We start from the raw sequence: 27,421 nt of genomic DNA, 5'->3' as shown, positions 1-27,421 counted from the left end.
GACACCAGAGGTACTTGCTCTATATTCTTATCAGAAGATAATTTCCCTTGCAGTGTGAAACTGCTTTGCATATCAAGACTGATCTTTCCTGGGAACTTTATCAGTTATCTTAAGGAAAAAATAATGGGTAATATCAAGACTGCTGTTGGGGTAATCCTGGGACAGCTTTAACTTTGCAGAAGTATAGCATAAGGCTTTTTTATTGAAAGAGGAGGAGTGGTTATATTCTAAATCTTCTTCACCTGCCACCCTAATACTTAATAAGATTCAGACTGAGGCAATTTATATTGCACTGTGATTCCAAAGTGTAGATTCTTTTTTATTTCTGGAGGTTTCTAGGAAAGGATTGGACAAAAAATGTTAAATGTTTTACTTATGCCATGCATTTTGGTAGCCGGTTGGATGAGCTGACCTCGCAGGCTCCATTTCATAGTAATTGGTGTGAATTGACAGTTCTGTGATTCACCTGAAACTGCTAGGTAGCCAAGAGTGCTGCTCTCAGTTTTTAGAGTTGAACAGAAAATATGGTTTGCATGACTAATATGCTTATCTAGATATGTTATCTATTGCAATAAAACTTACAAATGCATGGACTCATTTTTATTAAATATCAAAATGGTTTCCTGTGTATATGTTTATTTATCAAAATAATGGAGTACTTTGCCCAAGTTTCGAGTAGAAATAATCTTTCCTTTCTTACCCCCACCTTTATTTCAATGATGAATGTCTAAGTTCCTCATTTCCCACCATCTACAAAGATTTCTAAGGGCTTTTTTCTTCTTTTTTTCTCTCCTCTTTTTTTCTTGCAATTTCAGTAGTAGACATTCCCTTTCAATGTAAGTTGAAATGTATGATTTTTAAAAAAAAGGAAACCAGTCCTGTTTTAAAATAGGGTGGTCTCTGAGATGCCTGGTAAATCACTGCACTGCAGAGGAAGATTTGGGTTGACAGGATGCAGCCTGGAACACAGGACTGGGGTGAAATTCTGGCTCATCAGGATCTGTTCCCTACCATTGCAGGCAACCACATCACATAATCCCTTTCATAAGTTTATCGAGCCTCATCTTTAAACTAATTAGGTCGTTTGCTCTCACTATCCTTGTTGGAAAGCAGTTCCAGAGCATCGCTCCTCTGATGGTTAGAAACCTTCTTCTAATTCCCAAATCAAATTTATTCATGGTCAATTTATACTTATTTGTCCTTGTGCAACATTGTCCTTTATTTTAAATGCTTCTTTTCTCCTTGATATTTACTGTGGGGATGTAGCTAGCAATCATAGCTAAGCTATGTGGAGCTTTTTTCTCTTTTGCCAGCCAGACAGAGAAAGCTCTTATTTCTTGCATAATACAGGAATTTGGTAAAATCTCTCTGGCTCCAGGCTTTGTATTCCACCTCTTGGAATACAGGTGTGGGGAATGGCACCCCCTCTTCATGCTGAACCTTCCAAACAGCCTTGTTACTGGCAATGGTACCTTTTCCCCTGATTTTTGAATATTCTTCTTGACAAAGGCTTTGTTTTTAACTACAGGAAGCAGCATTATAGGAACACACTGAGATTAAGCCACTGTCCTTTCCATTTTTCACCTGAAGATAGGGATGTAATCATATCTTAAGCAAACAGTTTGGAACAGAGACATCCCTGGATATGCATTTAAAAGTGCTACAGCATGTCCTGTCACAAAATGATCACTAGATGAGGACTATCTTTCCAAGCAGTCTCCAAATTTGCAGACACCTACATGAATCTTGAGCACTGACCAAAACCAGAACAAGCAGCTGCAAGTTGCTCTGTCTTCACCCTTCCATTCACAAAGTGATACACAGTACAAAACCATGTGTAAGGGGAACGACTGGTGTCAAATTATCTTTCCTGGTGTGGGACGTGAGCTGCAAGTAAAGCCTTCAGAAGTGGAGTTCTTCTGGGGACAGAAAGTTCCATGAGTTTGCAGGAATCATAGCCAAAGGGGCAGTGATATGGCTGCAGGGCATCCGCTCAAAAAACTGTGAAAGTCTTAGACATGGAAATGCAGAGTGGATGAAAGACTTTGTGGATACCTGGCTGTACTCCACGGAGGGCAAAGACAAGAGGTAGAGTAACACAGTCATCAGCTAGTCCAGCGTGTCAGCAGGTTGTCACTGAGCAGGGTTTCTCAGCAGTTGGACAGACCTGACCATGAGTCATCAAATGTCGTGTTAACACACTGCTGCGTTAAATCGCGTGAGCTATCGACGCTAAAATTTGTTTACCTTTTAAACTCGGTGAGGCAACTTCAAACTGCAGCATGCATTCACAAAACATGTCCCCATCATCTTTGGGCATGGAATTATTACAGCATGCATCCTGGTGAAGCAATTCTGAAATCTTATCATGGAGAAAGGAGAGGGGAAAAGCCAAAGTACCGCACAATTAAAGTCTGAGTGGTGTGAGGAAGGGTTGTATGCATGTCAGGGGTTGGGAAGAAGACGTGGCCTTTCCAGGGACATTCAGCACTTGGGATACTTAATAAGAGCTGGGTGAGAAGTTTCTGGTTTTCCTTCTTTTGTCCCTTTCCCGAGGTAAGAATTCCTGTTGCCTTAGGTATAACATAACATTCTGCATATCTTGATAAACCTAATCTGTTGCAATTAAATCATGTGGTGATCATGTCACATGTTTCAATTCAGATGGAGAATTGCTTCAGTTATACTGGAGAAAGTGGTGGCATGGATTTATTTTGATGAGGATGCTGATCTGCTAGGATCTGTACAAGAGAGGAACAAAGTCCAGTGAGAGAAGCTGAAGTATCAGGAATGGAAAAATAGTGGGCAATCATATAACTGACATCTTCTATAAGGCATACATATATTAATATGGTTTTGCTATAAAGGCAATTTGAATTTTGCTGTTTCCTGTCTTCTAATTTCCATTTTAAAAAAAACTGCCTCAAAATCTTGTATTTTCACTTGTATTTTCAAAAATGTGAGTACCTTGAAGAGATTTATAGTCCTTGGTTAGGGGACGGTGGGTAAGGGATGAAGGGAGTGTATGTAAGCTTCCTTTTTTTCCTGGGGGCTGGGGAAATATTATTTAACATTCCTGTGGGTATCATCCCATTATCATGCAGAAGGTATTATTGTGAGAAATTTGGTTTATCAGCAGAGATAGATTAGAGAAGAAATTCTGTGATAAATTAGTTCCCTATTGAGAAATGTTGTTTTACAGGAACCAAAATATTTGAGAAATGCTTCAACACAAAGTTTCTTCCAGCTGATGTACTCAGATCTTGCATGCATGTGTTTGTAAATGAGTTGGTAGGATACTGGGAGCCCTGTAGGACATTTCTAAAGCTACAGCCTCTTGATTCACATTTTGGAGTGCTCCATAAAACCAGATTAGAGGTGGTTCTGGAAGTAGGCTCTTATAACAAATGTTTTTAAGACTGAAGCTTACTAGGCAGGGTTCTACTACTTTGCCTGGAAAACTTACTCACTATAGATCATAAGAAAACCCACAAAACAAACAAACAAGCACCCTTAAATCTGTTTACAGGGAAAAAAATCACAAATGGAAATATTAAAACGTAGCAAATGGCTATGACAAATGAGAGATTCAGTTACATCAAGTGATTACTGAATATGCAGAGATCACATTTGGACAAGAAGTCCCTGAGCCACAAGGCTGAAATCTGAGAAGAATACCCAGAGGACACATGATGCACATTTTCTCCTTATACTTCTTTCAGGGCATCTGCTTCTTGCCACTGTTGGAGAGAGGATATTGAATGAGGTGGGCTTTGTCTGATCTGGTACCATCATCCTTATATAATTTCCAAGTCCACTACTTTTGAAGACAACAGTAGTTGTTGTTTGGGATTTTTAAACTCATTAAACTCTACTCTCCCACTTTCTGACATCAGCAGGGATTCTCCAGTGAGTTTTATCCTCCTAGAGATGCTCAGCAGCTGGCCCACTATTTTTAGCTTTCCTGATAGGAAAAAAATAGTAAAATGTAACCACGACTTTGATGTGTGTCTGCTTTCAGGCATCCACTATCCACTGATTCATTGACTGGTAACAGTGAAAGTTTTGGTAGGTCACTGTATTCATGAGATAGCCTAGAAAGTTTCTTTCATCCATCTTTTAATGTCTTGGTCAAAATGGCTTCCAACAGTCTCTTTTGAGGAGACTGCTCTGCAGTCTGAATACTTCCCCACTGGGAATTCTTTGCTGGTACTGTGTTGGTACAGACATGCCTTTCTGTTCATTTGTGGCTTAGAATTTCTCAATCTATTTGAAATCAATGGCAAAATAAATACTAAGCAAGATGTCATATTAAACTTCTATTAAAAAAATAAAAATCGAGTAAAATAATAATAGCTTTGTGTGTATATGTGTGTGTGTGTGTGTGTGTGTTTGTGATTGATTCTCAGGTCTTTTCCCCTGAAATTGACCTCTACAAAATAACAAAAAAAAAATTATACCACTTAGAAAAACTTGGTGACTGGCTGGCTGCTCAGCTCTGTCCAACCCCTTGAAAATTACTGGCAATTGCCCAGCCGGCCATGGATGGAATTGTGTTTTAATGCAAATTTTATCACAGTCAGTTGACATTCTGATTTCTTTTTACCAAGAAAGGCTATTTGAAACTGTTTTCTTAAAAAATGGGCTTTTTCTTGAGTTAGAAAATGTGTTAAACTTCTGGATAGAGTCATTAAAGTTAGAAACAGGGAGAAGGGGGGAAATGGAAGCCCTTTGAATGCATTTGCTCTTGGATCAGTATTAGCTTTTGTTTATGGTTTCAAGTCACTTAAGTAATAAAAGTTCCATGAAGGACTGATTTGCTCTAATGGCCGGGAGAGACAGTTAGTAATGTTTACTTTTACCTTCTGTAGGGTCATAAACTTCCATCTTATAGCTTGCAATTGTCCTAAATGGCATAAGAATCTGTGGTTGTGATTCTGTTCCAGGGTTGCAAGAATTTCTCTCTCCTTATGCCTCTTAGCAGAATAAGGAGACAAAAATCTTACAGAACAGTCAGATGGAACAGTGACAAGGAAAGGTGTTGGAAAATTACTGAGCTAAAAGTTTTCATTGAGAAAATGAAAACTTTGCCCTTCCGTGTTGATTTAACTCTTCTGCTTTTTGCCTCCCTGCCTTTTCTCCTTCCCTGCTTCCAACACTCACAGACATAAGCACCCCTCAATCATGTGTAAGATATTATTCCACTATTGCCCCTGAACTTGTATGATCTGGAAAACCTTCGGTCATGCGCCACATTCATGCAAATAAATGTCAATAAAAATTAAATTAAATATATTCCCAACTAACAGATTGTTTAGATGGAAAAGCCATCTTTGAGGCTGTGTGACAGGAACAAATACCAGTATTCCAGACAGTTAGGAAGCATTCCTAAAGCTCCGGCTAAATGTTCTGATGTTGAATTTCCAGTTGTTACCCCCAGTTAGTCTTCTCTGGTATCGCCCTGAACAAATTTTTTTCCAATCTTTGTGCTTATACCTTCAAGACTTGCAGCCAGTTATCATCTATCCCCCTGAGTCATCATTTACCCAAGTTATACATATTTAGTTAATCTTCCCTCATAAGTCAGTCCTCCCAGTCCATTACGAACTTCTATTACTCATCTCTGAAATTCATCTTTCCTTTTCTGTTTTTTTCCTTCCATGTGTTTCTGAACACTTTTAGGTGATTAGAGCTGACAGGATTGTTTTAGATGTGGGTTTTCTATTGACACCAAAGGAAAGAGGTGTCTTTGATCTGGAAGAGACATACACACTATAGTATGTGATATTGTCCACTGTCATCTGAAAATGTCTTTTGACATTACTACCTTTCAGCTTCGTTTATCCTGTTGAGCATTTGCCTCTGTGGCTATTCTTTACCTGTATTTCAGGAGCTGAATCATGCAAGGTTCTAGGCATGGCTAATCCTCCCCAGCAGGGATTCAGGTGACTGACCATGCTATTAAAGGGCTCAGCACCCTCTAGGATCTGTTGCAACTTATTCTCCATTCCTCTTGATGTGTGAAATCTTCTTTGCTGTGCTGTTTAAATTTAATATCAGAACTTCTGCTTTGCTAGATAGTTCTTCTACAACTGACATTTATCATGCACGTTCCTCCTGCCAGCCCTCAGTGTTTTGTGGTCTACACTGTTCATCATCTAATACAAGCTCAGTTCTCAAAGCAAAAAAAATTCTGCTATAAGCTGTTTCAAATGTTTGACTGAAACAATTTACTATATACTCAGCATTCACTAATTTTTAAGTTGATCAACAACAAATGTGATCAAAATATCTCTCTGGTAGTTGATTACTACACAGTTTTCCTTCTGTTCTCTCTGTGTCAGGAAATTGTATATCCTTTACTTCAGCCTGTCAAGAGCCCTTTTTAAACCCAGTGCACTGAGGCTTTGTAAATTGTACAGATATTGTTTTAATTAAATTCACTGCTCCTTTTTCACTTCAAAGATTATATCCTTATACCTTTTGTAAAAATCTGTAGTTTTAGGCTTAAATTTACACCACTTGTTTTTAACTTGTTATCCAGGAACTTAGTCCCACAGTAGTGGATGGGAAAATGCACCTGGACACAAGGGACAATGTGTTTCCCCAGTTTGCTGTTTTGAGATACTCTACTGGGGGATGTAATGTATTTGTGAGTCTGTACAGGAATGTGTCCATGCTCAAGAAAAACAGACTGATAGGTGTTCATCGGTCCAGGTAGACTCTTGGGAGATTTTTGGTTCAAGTTTGACATTTACCACAAACTTGTTGTGTGGCTTTGGATGGGTAGTTAGACCTTGTCCTTCTTGCTTGCCTTGTCTAGCTCCTAAGTAAGTTATGTATGAGCCAGGCTCTTAAAGGAAGCTTGTACCATTCAATGATGGCTCAGCTTAGAGCTTTTTGCCAGAGAGGCAGTGGAGCCCCTCATCCTTGGGACAAACCTCTCTACCTTTGTGTTATAATTGATTGATAGAAACTTTGAGAAACCCTTTCCATCTTTCTCCTGCTGCCATGCTCCCAGAGCACCTCATTTCACCTTCTTTTCTCTCTCACACACAGAGTTTGCCTCATGGTTCTCAGCCCTTAGTAGATAGAGGTCTGTTAAGCAAGAAGATTACTTCATCCCTGGCATCTTGCAGAAGAACTTGATCCTACTTCATCCCATTCTGCTACCTATACTTAAAGAACAAGCCAAATTGAGAAAGAAAGATAAGGAGAAAGAAATAGGTGATAAGAGACAATACTTATTTGCTCCCAACATCTCTTAGAGGATAGAAGAAGCTATTCAAAGTCAAAACATATGGAAAACAGCATCTGGTTATGGGAGCTTGGATGTTAATTGTTCTGACAGCTGAAATTTGTCTCCAGAAATCTCATGAAGCCAGCTGGTATTGCAGAGTTTTCTCTGGCTCATATTGTGACTCTTACAAGTTTCTGGAGACTTCTAGTCTCAGGGTGATCATCTTGTAGGAGCAGCTGCTGCCTAAAGATTTTCATTTCTATATCAGCTGGAACCAGGAAATACATTCTTTGTGGGTTTGGATTTGCTTTTGTAACATAAAAATCCTAAGGTGGCTTCAGATGCACTTCCCTGAATTCAAACTTAACAAAACATCGTGGAACTTAGCAAAGAGATTCTAATGTTGTCCTTTTTGCAGTTCTTGCATGCATGGTGTGGAAGAAAACTCAGTAACTATGAGTAATAAGGTTGAATTTGAGATGTGTTATAAGGTTCCATTTTGAATCTCAATTTCCTGAATCAGAAAAATGTAGGCTGGGAAACTTGGTAAGAGCAATAACACTAGAGAGATAATTACAATAGTTTATTTCTGAGCGGCCTAGGAATTATCTAATAATAGCTCTTTTCTGCAGTTGTTTTAGTGCCTTTTGCTTTCAACCTTGAGCTGGAAATGTCAGAAATCTATATTGACACTTGTGCCCTGTCTGAGAGAATAAAGAATATGAGGTTGTTTAGAGAGCATACGAGTCTGTATTTAGAACAAGCTACTTACATGTTTCTGAGACAAAAGCATAAATAACTAATCATTTGATGATGCTATCAACAAGATGTTTGCTGCATGGCCCTGACATTTTTTTTAAGGGTGAAAATACAAACTTTTCTTATGCAAAAATACAAACACGTTTCCTGCACATAGAGTTGATGTTATTTTCCAAGAAATGTCTGTTCCTCACCCTTGTGAAAGATAATGAGCAGTAAAAGAAAAAAAAAAAAAAAGAAAAGAGAAAAACAACCCAAACTCACTCTATATAGAAGCAGAAAGGAAAGACTTGGACAAAGCTGTAAGTAGCAGAGCAGTCTAATTAGTTTAGAGATGCTTTTGCTTTAGCTTTATTTTGCTAAGATTCAAGACATTCAAAGTGATTGTTGTTTAAAAGCAGCATAACCCCTGGAGACTAGTTGAGCATTCTTGAAGAAGTCTCCCCAAAAGAAGTGAATCCAAAATCAAAATAAAATGTAGAAGAGGAAAAGTTTCTGAAACAGCTAAATGTTTTAGAAAATCCACTGAGTTATTCATATGCTGCTAACAATAGAAAGAACTCAAAAGGCAGGACCCAGAACAGCAGGTACAGAGTCTAATTAATGCATGTACTCTAAGGAGGCTTAACCCATAACATTCTGAATGTAAATGGTACTGTTTCAACAGCAGCATTATTTCCAGTTATATTCCTGACTTTCACTAGTGAATCACAAGACAAAAAAACCCCAACTTCTATATTTTTTTCTTTATCACTGCACTTATCATGGCAAACAAGAAATCTTGAAGGTTTCAAGCTATTTTCTTTTTTTTCCCAAGGCTGCATTGTAAAATGGGAAACATAATTATGTTGGATTTTTCTTTAAAGTAATAGGTAGGTTGAAGTGAGTCAAGCTTAGAGGTGATCAGGATTTTAACTCAAACTTGATATATCCTTGTGGAGCAGAAGCTGGAATTTATTTATTCTCATTCCCACTTGAGTGATATCTAGAGTTTTTTCATGACTTTCTCACCAGTGACAGAGTTCTGAAACACTGGGAACACTGTTGCTTGGTCCAGAAAACCACTACATTATTATCTTCACTTTAATGTCTGTCTTTTTCATGTCTGAAAATTGAAAGCATGCCCTAATTGATGATTAGGGGCCAAAGGCATACACCTCTCCTTGCAACATGGAGTCCACAGGTGTTAGACAACAAATGAGAAATTGAGGTTGGTCTGTTTAAAAGTAAGTTTACTACTGTAACTCAAAGCATTAAATATTTGCAGGCCTAATTAGGTACACCAGAACTCTCTGTGATAGACAACTATCTTAACCAGTAATCTACATTCTGATTTCTTTAATGGGGAGTCTATTCATTGACCATTCCCTGTGTATATGGAAATTAGACACCTGTTCTGGGTAGAAAATGTTCTGAATAGTTAGAATTGCAGAAACTTGAGCAGTGAATCTTCTGTTGACTTGGACTGGGATGATCAAAATTATCTCAGAAGTTTCAGGATGAAATTTAAAGCTGAAAATTTGGCAGTTATGAGAGAAATGGACCTGGTATATGGTGTGTCAAATCAATGGTTCATTCTGCACCTTATTTTGAGCATGCCAGTCAGCAAAGGATCGTTCAAAGCAACTTTGCAAGGAATTTTCAAGACCCCAGGAAAAACCCACCTATGTGTGAATCGGAGACAGAAACTGTTCTCTCGTCCTGGGGAAGGAAGTTTGACAGATCAAAATTTCCAGTTTTCCAGTGGTGTGGAGGCAAGGTAACTTGAAAAATAGACATGAATCCTTAGTGATCTGCCAGTGACAGTGTGCTCTCCTGTGCCAAAGCCCTGCATTCAAGACCCTGTTTGCCTGATCTAGGTTAGAACCTGGACTACTGGTTGTCCTGGAATAAATTATTCTTGCTGTAGGCTCTTGTCAGAAATGGTATCATGGGGTTGAGAAACTTGGTGAACTAGTTCGTTGAAAATTTCTGTGAGAAATTCTGACTTTTAAAAACCAATGCTTTCATCAAAAACTATTTGACATCAAAAATCAGGATGAAACCACTGTCTGTGTTGTTGAAATGCTTACATATACCAACAGTTGCTCAAGTCTCTGCTGTCTGCCTGGACACTGCTAAATATAATTAAACACTGCTTAGGCTGAGGACAGACTCTGATTTGGACTGTGCATGTCAATGTCTCATTTTGAACTTTCAAAAATGCATTTTAAGTGAGCTAATATTCTGTAAATATTGTTTAACTTCTGCATTTGCAGGTTTGGCCTCTTAATTTTTTTTTTAGTATTGGTTCATGGATGTATATGAGTGGGTCTTCTGTATGCTTTTAACACAGAGAACCCTATCAAGTTATCTATAGCGGGAATATTACAGCATCATAATAGTTAATGGAAAATAGCATAAGAGGAAAAAGAAAATTAGCATTCCACACAGCAGGGCATTTCGGATGTTAATCTGCCTTGCAATATAATTGACAGGGAAGCTGATATCTGGGAAGATTTTTATTCCTATCTTTTTCTCTAAACAGTTAGTGTTCAGTTGTTGTGCAGCAGGGGAGATGGAAAAAAAGAAAGTTCTAGCCAAGTGAATGTTCTTTACCAGCAAAGATGTTAACTTTTGTCAGAAGGTAGTTAATCACTGAGAGAGAAACAGATGAAGAAATTGGATAAAACATTTCCAGTTCCAAAAGTCTTTATTGATTGTGTCTCCCTCAAGAAAATTCAGCTCAATCTCTGAAACCCTCAAGTGATTAAACCTTGGGCAGTCCACTGTAGACAGAGCAAATGAGAATTGTTTCAAAACCAGACATGTAGAGCTAGGATAGTTAAAGCGAAAAAAGATTTCTTTTTCACTTTGAAATCCTAGCTGGGAGACGTAACCTGAGATGTTGATTTTAAGGCAAGAGTTTTCTTAAGTACCATGATCTTTCTCTATATAACAGATCTCTAAATTATGAAGCAACATTTTTTTTTTTTTTTTCCCAGAGAAGGAGCTCTGTTAGAACACAAACCTAGTCTGGAAAAGAGGGAACAGATGCCTGGTCCACCACAGATACCTTGTATATTTGTGTCTAATTTTTTCAAAGATAATTAGGGCACAGAGAGACTGAGGCATCACTAAATGAGATGCTCAGACCTATGATCAGTAGTGAGTCCCTATTTTTTCCCATAGGTGTGAAGTTTTTGCTCTCAAACCAGCTCCTACAGAAGACTGTGTCTCTCCTTAGGTTAGAGCATGACCCCTAGCCTGTGACCTTAGGTGTGCAGCATTCCTAGCATCCTCCATTTTCTGTATACAGCATGAAGATCTGCTAGAGTTGTGCTTGGATTGCAGCTTGCTTTCTGAAAGTCCACAGTTCTCTGCTGGAGTAAAGCCTTGGTTTCCCTGCTTTGGGGTTTTAGGGTGTGAGGTACCTTAAAGATGGTAGGGGTAAAGGTCCTGCAGTTGGTAAACACCATGAGCTGATCCATGTTCCTTCTTCTGTTGCAGAAGACTATCTTGTTCGCTAGTTCATGTGCTGTGCAGAATTATAGCATAAAACACAGGAAGGCAAATTTAGGAAATCCTCACTGTTAAAGTTAACTAATATATTTGTAACTAAAGGCAAGAAGGTATTTGACTCAAAGAAGAAAAACCAACAAAAACCTGACAGCCTTGTGAAAGTTTTATCTTTTTTTGGGCAACGATTCTGATTTTAGTTACACTCACAAGTATTGGAAGAGTTGTAGTTTCAGAAGTTATCACCTGTCAGCTGAGCTGTGATAACTGGTTGAGTGCATACGCTAGAGACACAAAAGTTTGTGAATCAAAAATTGTCTTAGATCACTTGCACCAGCTTTCTCAATGCCTAGGGTTATCCTAACTGCTTTGGATTGTGGTGGCTGAGGTCAGCATCTGACCCAAGGACTTTTCCAAGAAAGGCAATGTATTACAGTTCAAAACATGGGCAGGGACACCTTCTACTAGACCAACACACTAATCCTCATTCAGCCTGACCTTGAACATTTCTAGGGATGACGCACCCACAACTTCTTTCATCCCCTTTACAGTAAAAAATTTCTTCCTAATATCTGATCCAAATCTACCCTATTAAGTTTTAAGCCATCTTCCCCCTTGTTCTATTTCATGGCCTTGTTAAGAGTCCCTCTCCAAATCTCTTGTAGCACCTTAGGTAAGATATCCCCAGAACTTTCTTTTCTCCAAGCCGAACAAGCTCAACTCTCTCAACTTGTCTTCACAAGAGAGGTGCCCCAGGTCCTCTGATCTTTATGGTCTCCTCTGGACTGTCTCCAGCAGCTCCATGTCCTTCTTAGTTTTATGACTGCAGAGATGAAAGCTGTACTCCAAACGTGCTCTCACAAGAGTGGACTTAGAGGGGAAAATCACTACCCTCAACCTGCTGGCCACAGCTCTTCTGCTGCAGCCCTGGACATGGGTAGCTTTCTGGGCTGTCAGCGCATATTGCCAACATCAACCAACATTTCCAAGTCCTTCTCTATAGGGCTTTTCTCAAGGCATTCTCTGCCCAGTCTTTTTTTGTGCTTAGGTTTGTCCCAAAATGGGTAAAAGACTTTGTGCTTGGTCTTGTCGACCTTCACAAGATTTGCATGGGTTCCCCTCTCAAGCCTGTCAAGATCCCTCTGAATGGCATCCCTTCCCTCCAGGGTGTCAACTGCACCACAAATCAAGATTCTTGTTGTTAAACCTGTTGAAGGTGCACTCAAACCCAATGTCCATGTTGCCAGCAAAGATGTTAAACAGCACCAGTTCAAATTCCAGACCCTGAGGAGCAGGAACACCACTCATCATTGGTCTCCACATGGAGACTGAGCCATTGACAGCAACCCTTTGAGCGTGGCCCTCCAGCCGATTCCACTGGTCCTAAGATCCAGTTTTCTTCGTTTTAGAGAGAAGGATGTTGTGTGAGACAGTGTCAAATGCTTTGCAAAAATCCAGGTTGATGGTATCAGTTGGTTTTCCCTCTTCCGCCAGTGCTGCAACTCTGTTGTAGAAGGCCACAGAGTTTGTAAGGAGCAATTTTCCATTTGTGAATCCATGTTGACAGTCATGAAGCACATCCTTATTTTCAATGTGATTTAGCATGTTGTCCAGATGGCTCTGCTCCATGATCCTGCCTGATGTGGCCTGTTGTTCCCAGGGTCTTTCTAGCTTCTGATTTTAAAAATAGGGATTTTTTCACTGGTCTACCGATCCCAAATATGATAAACAGTGGCTTAACCACCTTCCAGTTCCCTCTGAACCCATGGATCCATCTCATCAGGTTCCATGGACTTGTGCACCGTCAAGTTCCTTAGATGGTCTCAGACCTGATCTTCTCCTAAAATGGGTTGGTTTTCATCCTCCAGTCCTTGCCTTTGTCTTCTTCAACTCAGGCAGTGTGACCAGCTCTCAGTTTTCAGAGTTATTCTGTTCAGTTCACAGCATGTTTCCTGACAGTTTTGCCTCCCAGGCTGGTGCAAAATCTTCTGGAGACTTACTGTGAAGTTGAAGTTGCCGTAACCACAGTCATTATCCATCTGTACCTCATACAATTATTAATTACATTATTGAATTCTCTGGAGATAAAATTAAAATAGAGCTTTTGTAATTTTTTTCTCATCTCAAGCTTTTGTTTTGTTTCCCACCTTCTCTGTAGCAATCCTGTTTCCCAGGAGACAACTTGATATGTCCTCATGCTTCCAAGAGACCGTAGTTCAGTAGGTTCAGAGTTAATTGGCAGGTGGAGGTTTCCAGATGTTTATGTGCTTGCCCAAAAAGCTGTCCACTGGTGGCAAATGAACAGCTGCAAAGACACAATCCAAACAAAGCATCTTTTAGCTGATTGACATGTGTCTGGAATGCATGACACGTTTGAGAGAAATGGAACTGAAATTAGGAACAGTTTGGAGTGAGTCCTTCATTATCAATAATTAGTCAATTAGAATTTTTGTTCAAATTCAGATATAATTCACAAGCACTGTAGTGACTCAGTCATTACCACCCATAGAAGTGGATGACAGAAATCATGCATTGCCCTCACACTATCCTTACTTAAGGGATGTGTTGAGAAACATTCAGTGTACTGCTGAACATGGGCAATTCAAAGGACCTGGATGGTGCAAATGATTTGTAGATGAATATGAAGCCTTTAACCCAGAAATCATGTTCATATCTTGACCAAACCGTTGATGGAAAGCAAGAAGTTAAATTGAGCTACTTAGTAGTTTGCTATAAAAACAAATTCTTTTTCCAATGAAATAAGTGGTTCTGCACACAGTCATAAGGTTCAGCAGGGAAAATTGATTCTTCTAAAATTGTGTTCCATCTGGGAAATCAAAATGAAAAAATGAAAAAAATCCAAACCAAAACAAGACACAATTTTTTTTTCCACCATTTTATTTTGTCTGCCAAAACCCCAACATAGCTGCTCCATAGGACGTTATTTCAAGACTCAGTTTTTTTAGGGTGCTGTGTTAACCTCAGAGTCCAGTGTTGTGCTTTCTAAGCAACATTCTCCAGGAAGGACGAGTCCTTTGGAGGGGTCATAGGGAGGCACATTGAAAGAGGTAGCCTAGGAAAAGTTACACCTGAAATGGGTTTTACAGTTGTCATTTCCCTAAACATCACAGTACAAAATAGAGATCAATTTTGATGTTTCAGGGAGGAGGGCAGGGTGGTGCAGGAAAGAGTATTGCCTCTCATTCTAATGCACAAGGAGGTGAAATATAGAAATTCTTGCAGGGTGGAATAATAGATATGTATTGTTTTATAAGAGACCAAATATTTTTTAAAAATACTATTTTAGCTGATGGCTAATGCTGTGTATGTGCCTTACACAGCAATCTTGTGGTAAGTAACGGGAAGACAAAAAATCTGCATGAACTGTCCTTTTCAAGTTCAGGTTTGAGGCTTGTTATGAAAATTAATCTCTACTTTATTTCATTTGGCCGCTGCTGGGATGGAACTTCTTACTGTCTCTAAGCAACCAAGTCTTACTTAAAATAAATGAGATATTATTTTTCGTAAAGGTATTACTTTTTGCCCAACACGTGTGGGATAGATTGTGATTCGTGTGCATGATATATGAATGGAAAGGGAAAAAGAAACACTTCCACAGAGCATTTTTTTTTGTCACTGGAAAACAGGAGGGGTTTTCAGTCTGATCATATGACAGAAGAGATTTCTTTTCCATTTCAAATCATTTTTGTCCATAACACTGTGTGTGGCAAATCAGTGATAACTGGATGCATTCTAAGTACTCTTTTGGGGACTTTGATACTTCTACCACTTTTGACAAAAGGTTTGGAGAGGACTTAATGGAGTTTTCTCCTGGGTGAGAGAGAACTTGCCTCCACGCACACACTTAGTGTGGATCTTGGAAGGAATATTTGCACCCTCAGAGAAGAGCTGTCTCCTGCTTACTCAGTCTGAATTACAGTCATAGTACAGTAGGAGCTGCAGGACATTGTTACCCTGAACTGTCATCATGGCAATCACAATGAGGAGAAAAATATAGCTATCATTACGAGAGCTTTACACTGCATAGTTTATCTCTATAACAATGTGCTATGATGTGCCTAATTAGACTGTATCAGCTGCTCCACGTCTGCTACTAAAGGGAGACTTTCTTATTGTGTCTAGTAAACAGAGAGCTCTCAGCCTGTGATTTAGCACTGAAATTAAATTTAAGCATAGTTTCCCAGTTGATTATAAGGCTATGGGTGACTTTTAAGGATCCTTTTCAATCTATTACTTCTACTAGCTGTAAACTCTCTGCCACAATTTCTTCCTCTTCTTTGGTAGATACAGACTAACTGAAAACCCATCCATTTAAAGTTAGAGGGGAACAAATCAAAATAATTCCAAGCATGCAAACTTTTGATGATGTTCAGCCTCCTGTTTTGATTGTCACCTTCTGCTTCTGAGTCTCAATTATCAGGACATAATAAATGTGATTGGCTTGAATAAACTGAAAGTAACAAGACATCCAGAGAGTATACAGGGTAAGAAATAGTGAAAAACTTGTTCTTTTTTTCTTTTTGATGACATATCATAGCTTCATTGTGAGAGGAGTAAGGTGGCTTCCACAAGAAAATCTTTGAGAAAAAAATAAGCATATTTATAGAAAAAAAACCCTCCTATTTTCTTCTATGTACTAATCTAGTAAAAGCATGTAAAAGTGTGCCTTTCTTCAGTAATATTATCTAAGGAACCAATTTGGAAAAAAACAGTGAACATTGCATGGACAAAATGCTCACAGTGGCAATCAAAGCTGAAAAAAGTTTAGAGTCTACTTATAACTCACCTTTTACGCCTTTTATATATGCTTGGGGAGAGGATGGGTGGGTCAAGATGAGGTTATGGTACTTGTTTGTTTCTTTGGTAGTGTCTCTCTACCTGTGCTGGTTTTGAAAGACACTCTCAGTCTGAGGGACATGCTGCCTGAACCTTGAAAGATATGATACTTCCATTTCAAGGAGCTGGAGACATTCTGTAGTAATTTCAGAGAAAATGTCTTCTGCATAACAAGCACTTTTTTTTTGCTGCAGGAACTGGCAGGTTTTCAGTATACTGCAGTAAGAAGAAATAATTTGATCACATCAGACACACAACTGGAGTAAGATATTGCAACATCAACCAGTTTTACCAGAAAGCAAGCACAAAGGTGGGGAAAGAAGGCAGAGCAGGGCTTTACCTTGACAGGGCTTCAGACTTTGCAGTTGATAAGACAACTTTTCGGAAGAATCAGAGATATAACCCATTGGTTAATCTCTGAAGTTCAAACAATCTGTGGATGAAGGATGTTTTGGAGTGATTATTTGGGCTTTGGCATGATTGTGTTTATGACTGGAAGCCAATGAGTCCTTGCAGCAGCCAGTGCAGGGTGGTGACTTTCTGGTGTGAAACAAACAGAGCAGCTACTTTTTGGTGCAAGTCAGGCTAAACAATAGAAGTATTCCTCTGCAGTAGGAAGTCCCAAGTCCTTGTGTGCCCTTTACCAAAGGTACTTGGTACAAAAAAAGGGAATAAGACCTTTCAGCCTATGGCAGTAAGGGGCTTGTTGTCAGTGCTGCTGCTGGGGCAGGAGTGGCATCTCATGCCCCACCTCACCATCATGTGGAACCTCTGAGATCCCTAATCCTGTGCAGCCTTCTGTATCTGACACTTGTTCAAGGAAAAATAAGCACTCACAGGTACACTGTTGCTCACTTTCTACCAGGGCTCAGAGGAAACTATGATAGCTTCATTTCTTGACTCTTTACTACTGACATACTAAGCAGAGAATTTTATGATTGATTTGCTGGGAATGGGATGATGACAGGAAAGTGGTTTGTTCTATGTCTCAATTTCAGTAGGATCTTCTCTGAAACAGTGCTGTTATCAAGGTTTTTCTTTTTGTTTGCAGGCTGTGCCTTCCTAACATACTGCGAAAGGGAGTCTGCTCTAAAGGCCCAGAGCGCACTGCATGAACAGAAGACACTGCCGGGGGTGAGTCCAGACTGAAAACTTCTTTTTTTAATTTTTTTTTCCTTTTAACCTAAAATGGGTTACATATGGTGTTCTCATCTCAGATGTGGAAGCAAAAAGTCTCTGTTTGTTTGGATGATTCACTATTTGCATTGTGCTAATAAAATCAAGATACCACCAACCCACCCAAATGGTTTCTATGCACAAAACTAAAAGCTTTCTGCCTTTATTGGGAGTCAGGAAAACAGTAATCAGCTGGGAATGGACTGGGTTCTACCAGCCTTACTCAGCTGAGGAAGTGCTTTAGGATTCTGACCACTACATTGAAATGTTAGAAATCTTCACCGGGTGCTTCCTCTTACTATTTTTCTTCTCTGAAGCAAGGTTTGGCAGCAAGAAATCAAGAAACAGATCACATTATTGAGTTATCACAGAATGAAAACATATTCCTGATGACAAAGTGGTTTGACTCAGTTACTTTAGTATTCAAGCAGCTGTAGCAGATTGGAAAGGCGGTGAGACAAGGAGAAAAGAGAGAGAGGAAAGACGCACACGAGATAATGAGGAAAATTATTCACATGAGCAAGATCTAAGGTTCAGACAACACAAGCAGAACTAAAAATAGAATCAGCATTATGTGGGGAAGACCTGCCCTGCCAGGATGGGTTTCTAGTTTAGCAGTTACCCAGAGGAGGGAGAGAGACTATTTAGATTCAGCCGGAGTACATGGATTGGGAACAGCCAAGTACTCCTGCAGTTGGAACGGGGCTGGTTTTGCAATGACACAGAAGTCAGTGATCAAGTAACTGAGAGAGGGTTTCTGAGGGTTCTAGGCTGCATCTAAACTGAGAGGAAATCTATCCAAAAGTCTGTCTTTATTAGCTGCTGTTGAATGATTGATTCCCGTGTAGCTATAACCTAACTTTCCACCAGCTCTAAGGTACACCCTTTGCTCTGTGTTCTGAGGAAAGTGTTGGTCCTGTTCTGCTTGTTTCCATCATCCTGGGTCTATTTACCTTATCTCTAAGCCACCTTGCCAGAATGGAGATGCCCACGCACTTGCTCATCTACATCTATCTTTGCTTAAAAGGCCATACCTTATGCAAATATATACATACTTCATTCCCTAAAAATATTTCTGTCAGCTGACAACTCCCTCTGAATTACTTTTTTTCCTAGAAACTCCTTAGCAGCAGATTGAAAGTCACTTCAGTCTTGTGGAGGGTTTGAGTTTTTCTTCCCCCTCCACCTTCCACTGTTTTCTTTTTGCTTCTCTCTTTTCTGAATGATAAAACTGGATGTACAAAAAATGAGCATATGTTGAATAAGGATGTTTCAGGTAACATTTTAACTGAAATTTTCTTAAATGTGCTTGAAATCAAATATGTATTTATCAAAACTAGAGATGTGATGAATAGGGTGTTGTGTATTTAAAATACACTAATTGAAATTCCACATTTTCTGCTGAGATTGTTTGCTCTTCTCATTAGGAGCCAGACCATTCACTTGCACATGGAACTCTATCTTCTCTATGAGGTTAAAATCTCATCCTGAAATTGTATTATGGTAATATCTTCAAGAAGACAGTGGGTCAGTGAGATTGAGGACTCAGAGCTGGAGAGTGATGACTTAGGATTTTGGATTTTTTCTAAGTTCTTTATATGTGCACAGTTCTGAATCTTATTCTCTGTTTTAGAGACTTCAAGTCACAGAAGTTTTAAAACTGTTGTCTTGGACCAGTTTTTGCTTTAGGATCAAGACTTTCTTCAAATGCTGTACTGACTGATTCTAGACCACAGGGAAGCAATTTCTTCTTTGTTTTATGTCATTTCTGTTACATAAACTCCATACTGGCCACACTGGTTCTGGGAGGCTTTTTTTGTTTCCTTTTACACTTTCAGGAGACACATCAGGATCTGATTGACTTGGGAAGAGTGAATCTTTCTAAAAGAGCAACCAGGTTTCTTAGAGTTCTGAGCACTGATTTTCTCATCCCTTTCCTTTCCATTTCTATTTGTCTCAGGATAAAGGTTTACTTTCCACCAGCAAACCCTCTGCATGCAGCTTTCTGCCAAGTTTCTGAACTCATCCTCTGAATGATGTCACTGTAGTTTATTTAAGGAAACCAGTCTTGTCTCTTGATAAACTATCATGCCTGAATACTGTTTTATGGTTCCTATCTGAGTAGCAGAGAATTATTTATGACTTACCTGACTGTTCTTGATAACACGCACCAAAAATATCAACCATAGTTCATCACCATAAAATAAGAAGCACTTTTAAGGTCAGGGGTCTAAGTCCTTATTCACATAAGTTCACAAATTACACATATATAACATCTCCTCTTGACACTCCACTGTCTGTGACACAAACAGCACGACTGAGGAGATATCAAAAACAATTAACAGGCACGGTATAGGAAAAAATAAATAGTACTAGATTAAGTCATTCTTTCCCATCCCCCAGTAAACTGTACATTTTCCTGCTCTTACAATATTGCTGTTTGTATTCTTTTTATTATAAAACACAGAACTGAGTAATTTTTAATAATATGCACATGAATGTTAATGTATGGAAATGGTGAGGCATGAGGAGGTTTTGTCCAGATTCAGATGCCTTGCCTCTCAGCTATGTATCACTTTGTTTTTAGTGGAGTGGCTACATGCACATATTTTATAGTAATTACTTTTTGGATGTGCTTTGTAAGATGACAGAAATATGTTTCACATATTTCTATGTTATATGTAGGACATAAACTCATCTTGTGGAATAATCAAAAGACTTCCAAGCAGGTATGTGTTGATTAATAAAGTCTTTATGGCACTTTGTTTTTGGGTGGGAAAGAATCATGATAGATATTTTGAAGCAACTAGAATGGAAAGTAAAACATAAAACTATCAGTTGGATCCTCTCCATCTGAATGAGTGAACTAGGCTCTTTTGGAGAGTTTGAAATTGTTTTGCCTAAAATGGAAAGTTAATGTAGCAGAGTGTGTATGTATGTGTAAAGAGCACTTTGTGATTGTTGGACAATCCAAATTCTAGTGTTTACTTCTGATTGTTTATTTTACATATAATAGAGTAGCTGGATGATGAAGTATATTAGTTCTTTAATAATTTATAGAAATGCTTTGATGTTGCAGTAATTACATTAAAGGTCACATATCAAAGGTAATTTGGTTGAGCAGCTGTGATGGTTTCTCAGAAGCAATCAATATTGCTGTCCATGGCGCTGATTTCACCAAGGGGACTGCCAGATTAAAGGAGGCTTATTACCAGACAGACAGACACGGGGGAAATCAAGAACAGATTGGAGAGATGCACTATTCTTTTTCCTCACCTATAATTAACACTGTTCACCATAATCTGTGCTAATCCTTCATAGTGGGAAACCACCTTTTTTTTTTTTTTTTTTTTTAAGACTAGCATTATAAAAAGTGAATTAAGGCAAGGAAGAGTAATTTTAGGGGAGTAAGAGAGTGAAAGCAGAGAAAGTAGAAAAGTTGATTTACCCCTGGGATTTCTGATGCTGATATATCCCAAAATGATAAAATGTAATATCAAAAACACAGCCCATGGTCTTGAGGAGAGCAAGGCGAGGGGGGGAAAGTGATCTAGACAATGACAGTGAAACGTATGGGAGAATTATCTGCCTGCAGATTTTGTGTAATATTATCTATTTGCCCCACAAAGCTCCACGGGAAATGAAATCAGGGAAATAAAATTATGTTTTAAGTGTAGTCATTTTGATTACAAATTATAGTGAAGCGAACTTTTTCTCCCCTTTCTTTTTTCTTTCTGAAGTGAATGGCAGAGGATAATGCTGAGAAATGTAATTACGCTATCAAGATCTACTTTTATTTATAGCACAAATAAACTGAGCTCTTGTATGATAAGCACAGCAGCATTTTTCTTCCTCTAGTTCTTTGTGGCTCTCTCAGGCAACAGGAATGAACAGTCCATGTATACTTGGTTGGAGGCACTGTCTCTTTGCATAATGTTAAAACCTTCCTGTAAGACTTGCAACGAATAACTATGAAATTAAGTATGTACAAACTGTTAACCTCAGCAATCTGCAGGGCTTATTCAGTCTGGGAAATAGGCTGGGTTTTCTTGCTGAATCTATTCCTCTTGAAAGACAGAGGTACTACTGCTATGCTAAATTTCTCAGTGCATAACATAATTAGTTTTCTCCCTAACTGTTCTGATATTCTTTGTCTCTTCTTGCCATCTAGAAAAGAATGCATTCTGTTTTATTCATCATATGCAAAAATATGCATCTTTAACATTAGGAGACAGGTGAGCTCATAAAACTGAGCTCATAAAACTCATGTTAAACCCATTTTTAAAAAAATAAAAAAGACCCCCCTCTCTAATTATAGTTGCCCTCAGTTTGGTTTTATCGTTTGTTTGTTTGTTTGAAGGATTTTTCAATATGACTGGTCTTACCTGACTTAAATTCATATGTATAGGTGAGGAAAGGCACCTGAGCATAGTGGGGACGAGGGAGGGTACCTTGCAAAGTCTGGCCTCCCTTAAATCCTTGTAATAAGGCTTAAATGAGACATAAGTGTCAGGTGGACTTCAGAAGTCCTGCACATATAGCATTGATTTCACTGTTTAAGCAGACCTTGAAATTTTACTGTCTTATTGCCTTTTCTTTTTTTTAATGTTTCAAAGCTTTTTCCAAAAGCTTGTTAGAAAACCATTAAACCACATATCACCCTGCATGCTGTGTTGTGCCAAAAATGATATTATATTCCCACAACTTCCCATTTCAAAAGTTTTCTCTGCTGATGTAAATTGCAATTTGGTCAGCCGTGGTAGGCTGGATGGGTTCCATTGATTAAAGTAGCCTGCTGAACACACAGCCTGCTCACCATGCCCTTTAGATTTTGAAAGAAAACACATTTAATTGTTCCCTTGGGAGAAACATGTCTGTTTTCTGAAGTTAAAAATGAAGATGAAAAGGAATAAAACCAGATTTGAGGTAAGAGACTAGGGAAAAAAAAAAAAAAAGAAAAGAGAAAACAGAAAAAAACACCCAGCCCTTCAGAAATTCTCCAGAAATTCTCCTTTTAAGATCTTTGGATGTCAATGTCATGCTTAAAGAGATTTTTTTTTTTTTTTTTTACCCCTTGTTTCCTCCTTCTGAGTGACCAGCCAGTAAAAGGATTTATGGATCTTGCTTTGGGTAAAGCAGGGGAGAGCAGAGGAAGAGGAAGCTATATGCACTTTCCATTTGCTAAAAACCCCTGTAGTTTGACAGTGCTGTTCTGTTCACCAGATGAGATGAAACACCTGGGTCCTATCTGCTTGGTAAACATTAAAGTTCCATTTCACTAGTTAAAGATTGGCTTCTGTATCCCTATAAGGCAGCCTCCAGAATACAAAGTAAACTCTCTCTCTGCTACCCAGTCCAAAGAGCTTTGCAGAGAAAGAACACAGTGCCAGCATCCTGACAGAACCAGTGTGGTAGATGCATACTGTTATCTCAGCTGAGACTGGTGTATTCATCACCTTTGTGGTGGCTAATCAAGCTCAACTTGAGATGCAAAATGGGAAAAAGGCTTCTCAGTCAAGCCTGAGACTCGGTGGCAATTGAAAAATGATGTGCAAAAAAATTAAATTATAAAGGTAGCATCGTCTTGTCTTTATAATTTGACACCTTTTGGATCTCAAAGGATGATTTCCAAGTTATTCAACAAAAGCTTTTGCTGGACCTTCATTTGCTTTATGTGTTATTCAATGACAACTTTTCTCTCTGACGTGTCTGCCATAGGAGGATCAATCTAATTTTATGTACAACTGTAAAGATGAATGATAAGTAGAAAGGATTCAGGCAAGTACAAGCTGAATAAATTATAAAGGGCAAATGATGACAGGACTGGGGGTCCCAAGAGACAGTGATATGATAACAGAAACTAAAGACGAATTTATGATGGATGTAGTTAGCATGTACTGAGGCTGTTAATTCTTCAGGGTAGTTTTACAACTTCTTGTGATTGGAGCAATCAAAGTATTTCATTTTAAAGAGATGCTGTATATTTTCACTTGTCTGTTCTGCATATTTGTGTGTATGTCCTCATTTACATGCATAGCAGTAAACTCCCATAGGCTAGTCAAGCTTACCTCCCATCAAAGGACCCCTATTCTCCAAACCATAATGCCACTGTTTATGCATAAATAAATAGATAATGTGTAACGATTTGAGGGCAAAGCTGGATATCAGGGAAAAGTTTCCATTTTCATAGAACACAGAAATCAAATTTTTTTAGACCCTGCAAGTAGCTGAGCACCTCCAGCTACCTTCAAAGCCAAGCGTAGGGATTGAGTTAGCTCACAGATCCCTGATGAAAAATTATATATAACAAGCAGGTAGGTCAAATTTTGGGCTTAAGCTGCTTTAAGAGCAGCTGATGCAGCATCATAAAGTTAGAAGCAAATCTGATCTCAGAGCAGTTCTTGATTGCATTTCATTCATACTCTTATTTCTAACTCTTGTTCCTTATTATTAAGGATATTTGCATGAAAATGATCTTTTTTCCTTCCTCTGAAGGGTTGTCTCTTGTCTGTGAGTAATGCTTACTCTGGCCTACATTTGTGAATACCATGGGCTGGATTCTGACTTCATTTACACAAGCGTAAATCAGCAGTGATCTGATTGAGGTCAAGGGATTTATATGGCGTAGGAAAGAGCAGACTCAGCTATATTTGTCACTGCTGAGATGATGTCATCGTGTAAAGTACCATAGCTCTAAATGAGGAAACATATTTTTACCAAGAATCTTTGCATGTGAATGCATGATCTCACAAAACACTGAGCATCCCTGACACCTGCTGGGCCATTCAACAGCTCCCATGGGCTCTCCTGGACAGAGGTCCCAGCTCCAAACTGTAGGAATTAAAGATGGTTGGTGTCTTGGTGTTTCAGCAGTGTTAGCCATTAGATCCCAATGAACCCTAAGCAGTTGGATTCCCAATTGCATCATCCTACTGATTTGGCAACAATGGGATACACCCATTGTTGAATAACTTGCAAGCAGCAAACCTTTGTTACTCATCCCATGTTCCCAGTCACAGAGAGACTGGGCACCCAGGCACCCACCCTTTCATTTTTTCAGTCATATGGATGATGGAGTGTGACATTGTCTAGCCAAGGAGTCATTGTTCATAGGCTAACCTTTCCATAAACACCCACCTCCCATATTTGCATTATTAATTATGTTCTGGTTGTGCCATGCAAAGCCAGTGTAAGCTTTTAGTAAAGCACTTAGTAGAAGATCCTGCTTATAATCATGATTATGTGGTTTGGATTTCTCTCTGGGGTGATATGCCCACCTCTACTACAGATTTACCAGCTGCACTACTCATAGTCTGCCCTGGTGTGAGCTCTCTGCCCTATGTTTTTCATGCAGTGTATATATCCCTTAAAATCCTTCAGATACTCAGTGACAATAAATTTATTTTTTTAAGCACTAAGATGGAACACCACACACAAGAGTGATGGATCAGATATGTAATGTCTTCCACCAAAATCATTATCTTTGAAACCCACAGACCTGTGTCTTGATCTAATTTAATTTAAATAGTCTGTGTAATAGGAATGAAAACATGAAATCATGGACTTATATGCTGTGGAGAAACTACATTCCATGACTGTAATTCCTGGCGGGCGATTCTACAGTCAGGACTTGAATCTTGCCTGAAACCTTATTTCTGGTAGCACTACTTATGCTATGTAGGTTAAGACCATCTATGCTTGTTGAAAACATTTCAGTTGCAGAGTAGACAGGCTGCCAGCCTCACCATGTGAAACCCATCCACTGGCTGCAGATCTTTAAAAAAAAAAAGCCGTGTTTCCCGCATTAAATCATCTAAGAGCACGACTCATGCATTAAACTTAAATCTGTTCTTCAAGTAAAGAACATCTTTTAAAGAGCTATCTGAGCCGGAATGCTTTTGGGAGTGGCAGAAACTGTCCCATGTCTCCACTTGCAGATAACTTCTGATAGGACTTGACGTGATGTAACCCATTTAGCTCCTGCATTTCCCTTCTGCTGTGCTCTGTCTCTGGCAGGGAGGAAGTGGTGGGGAGTGAGTGACCATGAGGCTGCACTCTCAGCTGAGGTGAGCAGGTATCTGAAGTGACTTTGCTCTGCTGAGTAGCTGCAGAGAGAGACTTGCAGTGGCACCGCATGTATGAGTTGCTGCACTTGGCAGGTTCCCAGCAATGTCAAATCGGTCTGATTAGTTTCTGTAAGTACAAGGACAAAATTAAGCCTAACCTATTTTTCAAAGAAGAAATGTGCTTTTCCTATTTTTCTCTTTAATGGGAACTTCTTATATCTTGTTTCCCATACTTTTGCTCCCCTCCCCTTCCCACCATTTCACTCCTTTTAAAAAAAAATCTTGTTAAAGTACAATTTCTTGTAAAAACATGGGCCTTCAAATTTCTTTGATTTCTGTAACGTATTTTGACCTTGATATGCATTCATTTTCAGCACCAAATGAATCCTACGGTGCTAGAATGAAGTTGTTCTCTTACTGTCCCCTCAGGTACGATAAACTACAATCCTAAAATCCTCTGCTACTTTCTAGTGCGTATTCTCTTTGACATGTTGCAAAAAATGAGTGTTTTGATCACTGGCTTTGTAGGCAGGTTTTGGCAGAGTAAGTCTTGTCCAGTTAAAACTAATCCATTCCAAGCTCAGGTTGCTCCCTCAAACAGATGGAGAAAATTTATTTTTCTCTTGTTCTTAGAATGGCTCAGTAATTTCTATGCTACTATATTGACTTTGCACGGTAAATATGTAACTGATAAGACATGCTGGCGTGAGTTTCTGATTTCATTTGCAGCTTTGATCAGTGGAAGAGCATTTTGTTTTCAAGGTGGTAAAACTGGAATCAGTTTTTCTTGGTCTTTTCATTTACGGCTAGCTTGCTGTCTTCCTTAGTAAACATTTGAGATGTTGCTTCTGTCTTTTACGTGATTTTGCAGTGTCCTTTCTCAAGAAAGTCACTCCAGTGTCTCATGTCTAGCTGAGCATCATTTTCTCCTTTTCTCCCACAACCCATCTCATCCTGCACATCTGTCCTTGCCACCTCTTATCTCCTTCGTAGATTTGCTGGAAACATTACCCTGATTTCCCGTAATGCCTGCTTGGTGAAATGAGTTGAGATTACAGCTGCTGAGGAGGAACACCGTGCTTCCCAACTGCTTCTGCCTGGGAGGGCACGTATTTTCTCCAGACAAAGGGAGAGAATCAGCATACTGATCATTTCCACATTTTGTGACACCACACATATGTAGATTATGGAGTTGGCTTGTCCTGAATCTGACGTCTCTTGAAATTATGGGGCTTAGTGTGTATGAGCTTTTCAGTGTACATATTCATGTTGCCCAAGAGAAACAAGGCAGCCAGGAGAGAGAGAGAGAGAGAGCCATACTGTCTTCTCTTCTCTTCTCTTCTCTTCTCTTCTCTTCTCTTCTCTTCTCTTCTCTTCTCTTTTCTCTTTTCTCTTTTCTCTTTTCTCTTTTCTCTTTTCTCTTTTCTCTTTTCTCTTTTCTCTTTTCTCTTTTCTCTTTTCTCTTCTTTCTCGGTTCTTCCTGAGAGCACCTGGGGAGTGACTGGGGATTGGTTTCTGTGTCTGTGCTTATCCTGCACAGGGGAAGGGAGTGGGATGTACAGGGGGATAACCTTTCAACCTTTTCAGGGTATTTGTTTTGTTGGTAGCAGCCTGGTGCTCCCACCTTGTTCTTTTTTTTCTACTACTGCATCTTCACTTTGCTTGACATGACTCACACTTTCACCTGATATGGGACAGACTGAGACACTCCTGGGGAAGTTGGGAATGTGTTGCTAGCATTCAACAGAGATCTTCTGAGGGCAGATGAGAAAATGTTGGTATTTGAGGGCTTTGTATGTTTTTTTTGGAAGCTACATGCAGGCTC

At 39.1% G+C, this 27,421-nt stretch overlaps 1 protein-coding gene across 10 annotated transcripts in view; it reads left to right on the top strand.

Annotated features, from left to right (window-relative positions):
- Positions 1-27,421, top strand: part of CELF4 (CUGBP Elav-like family member 4) — a 696,490-nt gene that overhangs the window by 73,505 nt on the left and 595,564 nt on the right. For all 10 annotated transcript variants that reach the window (XR_014846705.1, XM_085042053.1, XM_085042047.1 and 7 more), the window contains exon 2: positions 17,406-17,488. Coding sequence is in view for 9 of the 10 variants with exons in the window: in XM_085042053.1 (XP_084898179.1) it covers positions 17,406-17,488 (83 nt within the window). In the remaining variant the exon portion in view is untranslated. The remainder of the gene's footprint in view (positions 1-17,405; positions 17,489-27,421) is intronic.

Source organism: Lichenostomus cassidix, chromosome Z (genome assembly GCF_008360975.1).
Source record: "Lichenostomus cassidix isolate B80296 chromosome Z, HeHo_3.0, whole genome shotgun sequence".
Taxonomy (NCBI): domain Eukaryota; kingdom Metazoa; phylum Chordata; class Aves; order Passeriformes; family Meliphagidae; genus Lichenostomus; species Lichenostomus cassidix.
The sequence above is the reverse complement of the archived record's forward strand: the minus strand, read 5'-3'. Positions and strand labels throughout refer to the sequence as shown.